The sequence below is a fragment of the Miscanthus floridulus genome, chromosome 8, assembly GCF_019320115.1.
Source record: "Miscanthus floridulus cultivar M001 chromosome 8, ASM1932011v1, whole genome shotgun sequence".
NCBI lineage: Eukaryota > Viridiplantae > Streptophyta > Magnoliopsida > Poales > Poaceae > Miscanthus > Miscanthus floridulus.
Genome location: NC_089587.1, coordinates 14,675,729 through 14,680,973, shown reverse-complemented (window position 1 = coordinate 14,680,973; position 5,245 = coordinate 14,675,729). Strand labels below are relative to the sequence as shown.

The 5,245-nt window shown below is 51.6% G+C and overlaps 1 protein-coding gene across 1 annotated transcript; it reads left to right on the top strand.

Annotated features, from left to right (window-relative positions):
• Positions 1-2,259: 2,259 nt before the first annotated feature.
• LOC136468608 (predicted GPI-anchored protein 58) lies at positions 2,260-2,976 on the top strand. The gene has a single exon (XM_066467114.1). The coding sequence runs from the start codon at positions 2,260-2,262 to the stop codon at positions 2,974-2,976; it is 717 nt and encodes a 238-aa protein (XP_066323211.1).
• Positions 2,977-5,245: the final 2,269 nt, after the last annotated feature.

Genomic DNA, 5,245 nt, shown 5'->3' with positions numbered 1-5,245 from the left:
ACGCTCACTCTTGGTTCCCTCATGGAGCACACAAACATCCGACCATAGTGCATGGGCGTCTTTGTGGTTCCTTACACGATTGAACACATCTTTGCAAAGGCCTCTAAAGATGGTGTTGCGAGCCTTTGCATTCCATTTTTCATAATTAACCTCATCGCCTTGTAGGTTAGTAGCATTTTGAGGTTTTGGGAAGCCTTGTGAGGTGGCTCTAAGAATACCAACATCTAGAGCTTCTAAGTACGCCTCCATACGAATTTTCCAATATAGAAAGTCATCTCCCTCAAAGATAGGAGGAGGTCCATCCCCGTGAGACATCTTGCTCTAAGCGGTTAAGCTTAAAAATGTGAGCACGAGGCTTTGATACCAATTAAAAGGATCAAGATGCCCAAGAGGGGGGGTGAATTGGGCTAATTCTAAATTTTCTTGCAATAATCAAATCCTACGGATAGCCCAATTAACCCCTTGTGCCTAGAAAAGTGTTTCTATCAACCTAACGCACAAAGGACTTGCAACCTATGTTCCAAACTTACTCTAGCATGGCAATTCTATGAATGTAAAGACAAGCATTGAATTGCACAAAGTAAATACTCAAAGTAAATACTCAAAGTAAATGCTCAAAGTAAAGAGAGAGAGAGGAACACGGCGATGTTTTGCCGAGGTATCAAAGAGTCGCCACTCCCCACTAGTCCTCGTTGGAGCACCCACGCAAGGGTGTTGCTCCCCCTTGATCCGCGCAAGGATCAAGTGCTCTCTATGAGTTGATTCTTTGACACTCCGTCGTGGCAAATCACCCAAAGCCGCTCACAACTTGAGTTGGGTCACCCACAAGCTCCGTTGGGTGATCACCAAGCTCCCAATCACCACCAAGCCATCTAGGTGATGGCGATCACCAAGAGTAACAAGCACGAACTCTCACTTGACCACACGAAGCCTAATGAGAAGATAGATGCACACTTGACTACTCTTGATTCACTAATGAGGCTACTCTCTTGGATTCTCAAATCTCAATCACCTCACTAGGATCTTGCTCTTCTTGGCACTCACAAACGTGTTTCTCAGCTGTTGGAATGAGCAAAAGTGACTCCACACACGAGTGGAGCTTCTATTTATAAGGCAGCCTGAAAAACGAACCGTTATGAGCTTCTGCGGGGTGACCGGACGCTCCGATCGTGTTGACCAGACGCTCCGGTCAGTTCAACCCGCGAGCCAGTAAAAATGAGTTGACCGGACGTTGGCAGGGTCTGGTCAGCACTGACTGGACACGTCCGGTCGCATGAAACCCTTACTGGAACCTTACTGGACTCGACCGGACGCTGAACCCTCAGGGTCCGGTCAGTACTGACCGGACGCGTCCGGTCGCAGATTCCCTTCTCTGGAACCTTACTAGAGTCGACCGGACACTGCCTTTCAGCGTCTGGTCACTTGACCTCTTCAGCGTCCGGTCACATCGGACGTAGACAACTGATCAAATGAATTGACCGGACCCTGTGGCCAGCGTCCGGTCGTACCGGGGCCAGCATTCGGTCAGCATTTGACCCTCCATTCACTTCCAACTCTCGATCATATGTGAATGAAGTTTGCTCCAAAGGATTTTAGGCATTCATAGGAGCTACCTAGAGCTAGTTTTAACAAGTGTGCACCACACCTAACTTGCTAGACTCAACTAGGTCAAGCTACCCGTCCATACCCCCCCTTAATAGTACGGCCAAAGGAAAAACAAAGTCCTAAACTACTCTAAGTGTCTCTCCAACTCCAATCAACACTTAGAACTAGTCATCCTTAACCTTGTCGTCCTTCCTTTGAAAACCGAAATGATTTCCATCGTAGGGGCATGACCTCTTTGATTGCCCAATCGATCTCCATTACCATGACCTAACTTAATTACCTCTGGAAAACACACGTTAGTCATAGTAATCTTGTATTGTCATTAATTATCAAAACCCAACTAGGGGCCTAGATGCTTTCAGTAGGGCTACCAAAAAAATTGGTGGCCAAAATCAAAAAAAAAATTTGCCGAGTGCCAATCCGTGGCACTCGGTAAACTTTATTATTTGTCGAGTGCCTAACGCCTGGCGCTCGGCAAAGTTTTTTAAATAAAAAAAGGGAATCTTCTTTGCCGAGTGCCGTAGATCTTGGCACTCGGCAAAGCTATGGGCGGTTAAAAAAATACGTTGGCCTCCCGGCCGACACACTCACACACACCACACACAACGCCGCCGCCTTGCCTCCCCGTGCTGCCCCACCACGCTCCGCCGCCCCATGCTGCCCCGGCCATCGCCACCGCCACCCCGCGCGCCCCCGGCCCCCGGCCCCGGCCACCCCGCGACCGCCACCCCACGTGCCCCTGCCACCGCCACCCTGCCATCGGCCACCCTACATGCCCCTGGCCCCTGGCCACCAGAGGAGGAGGGGGGAGGAGTAGGCCATCGGAGGAGCCCCATCCTGCCACTCGCCTCAACCCACCAGAGGTGCCCCGCCCCGGCCACGCCGCCCGCCCACGCCCGCCGGCCAGCCATCACCACCCTGCCACCACCACCCTGCGCGCCCCGGGCCCTTGGCCGCCAGAGGAGGAGGGAGGAGGAGCAGGCCATCGGAGGAGCCCCACCCCACTGGAGGTGCCCCACCCCGACTGCGCCACCTGCCCACGCCTGCCGACCGGCCCACCCCGAGGAGGAGGAGAACCTTTGCGCCATCCGCCGGCCACCGGAGAAGGAGGAGGACCCCGCGCCACCCGCCAACCCCATCCACGCTGTTCGCCATGCCCGCCCCCATTCCGAGCAGAAGGTGGGAGAAAGGGAGGAAGGGGAGAAGGGGAACAGGAGAAGAGAGGAGGCTGAGAAGAGAGGAGGAGGAGGTGCCCCGCCCTGGCCCCTTGACACCGCCCCATCCATGACCCTCGCCCCGTCCGCGGCCTTCGACGTCCCTCCGACATCTAGGTATGCCCTTCCCTTGCTTCATGGTGTACAATGCTGGTGAAGGAGGAGGTATAGGTGTAGGTGTAGGTGGTGGTGGCGTGCAATGGTGGTCATTGTGGTGGATGTGGTGGTGTGGTCATGGTCGTTGTGGTGGATGTCGTGGTGTGGTCGTGGTCATGGTGGTGGTGGTAGTGTGGTGGTTGTGGTGGTGGTGGTGTGGTCGTGGTGATGTGGTCGTGGTGGTGGAGGTTGTGGTGTTGGTGGTGTGGTCGTGGTGGTGGTGGTGGTGGTAGTGTGGTGGTTGTGGTGGTGGTGGTGTGGTGGTGGTGGTGGTGTGTTGGTGGTGGATTAATATATATCTGGCTATCGGCCATCGTGTCGTATTTGTTCCCTTGATATGTGGTTGTCGACCATCGTGCTGGTTTTTTCTTGTAGGTTTTGGAAACCTCCCCATATAGGGGAGGTTCTACCAAAATTTTCAACTTATAGTATTGTGTTTCTTCTTTTGTAGAGAAGAGCACGTCAGAGGGGACTCAGCGACCCCGATCCTCTTCGTTGGCATTGTGGGTCTGCCTACACAGCATCGCCTTGTCACTGCCTCGACTCGCCACTGCCCCGCTAGCCTGACTCCACCACCACCCTAGGTATAAATAAGCCCTCCTCCCATATCATTGTCTTAGATCATGTAACCCAATTAGGCGTCTCCCATCCGAAAGAGATACGGTCATAGGTATGCGGATCTTTGCATATCTACGACTGTATCTGTTTCGGATTATCCACATTTTTTGGATAGCCCGCGGATGCATAGATGAGTTAGTTTCCATGGTCTGCTCTAGTCCAAGACTGAGTTTCGGCAGCTCTTCCCTGTTGTTCTCTGGATACACACTCTCCCTGTCAGGACGTGTATCGGGAGAACAGCGGGGAGGTGCCACCAAAATTCCATCTCAGATAGGAGTAGAGCATGGAGACTAACCTCATCTACGCATCCATGGGTGGGATTAGGACCTATCCTTCACCTATTAGATAGTAGGAACGCTGTGTAGATGCAACTGCTAGTTTTATTACTCGCTTATATATATATATATGTCAGAGGATGGATAACCGTGACTGGATGTACATGGGCCACACAGAGATGACCCTAGAATGGATGTGCAATACCTCTGCTTTCTTAGACCATGCATTTGGCCCGGCTGCTCAAGGGGCGAGTCGGATGCCGTGTCCCTATAGCAAATGTGACAACAGGAAAAGAAAAAATAGGAAGAAGGTGGGGGAAGATCTTTGCAAGTTTGGATTCACGCCAAACTATACCTGCTGGATCTTCCATGGTGAAGCAGATCGTATGAGAGAGGAGGTGGTGAGACAACGCCTCAAGGATTTTGATGGTGATGCCGGGGTACCAGACATGATGGATGACTTTCATGAGGCACAATTTGGTGAAGGAATGGAGTAGGAACTAGAGGAAACCGCAAAGGCATTCTACGACATGATGTCTTCGGCACAGCAGCCCCTTCATGAAAAGAACGAGGTTTCATGACTGGATGCCGTTGGACGCCTAATGGGGTTCAAGTCGCAGTATAGCCTGAGTCGAGACGCCTTCGATGCTATGTTGGCAGTTGTTGGGACCCTGCTTCTGGAGGGTCACGTTCTGACGAAGAACATGTACGAGTCACAAAAACTTCTTCGTGCACTGAAGATGCCATATCAACAGATCCATGCTTGTCTGAATGGTTGCGTCCTATTTAGGAAACAACATGAGAAAGCAACGCACTGTCCAAAGTGCAAATCCTCTAGGTTTCTAGAGGTAGACTATAGTGATGGCCAGAAGAAGCAGCTTGATATCCCCGAGAAGGTCCTACGGTACCTTCCTTTCATACCGAGGATCCAATGGCTATTCATGATAGAGGAGTCCGCCAAACAGATGACATGGCACAAAAATGGCAAAAGATACAATTCTGAGAAGATGGTACATCCATCCGATAGTGATGCATGGGTCCACTTTGATGGTAAACATCCCGGTAAAGCTGAGGAGGCTCAGAATGTACGTGTAGCACTGGCAACAGACGGGTTCAATCCATATGGAATGATGGCAGCCCCGTACACTTGTTGGCCCGTGTTCGTGATACCCCTAAATCTCCCCCCCCCCCGACGTCATGTTTCAACCCAAGAACGTATTCCTGTCGCTCATAATTCTCAGACACCCGGGGAACAATATGGGAGTGTTCATGGAGCCTCTGATTGATGAATTGATCGATGCTTGGGAAAATGGGGTACTAACATACGACCGAGCTACAAAGAGGAACTTCAAAATGTATGTCTGGTACCAGTACTCC

Coding starts and splice junctions, on each gene's coding strand:
- LOC136468608 (XM_066467114.1), top strand. CDS start 2,260: ATGCTGCCCCGGCCATCGCCACCGCCACCCCGCGCGCCCCCGGCCCCC.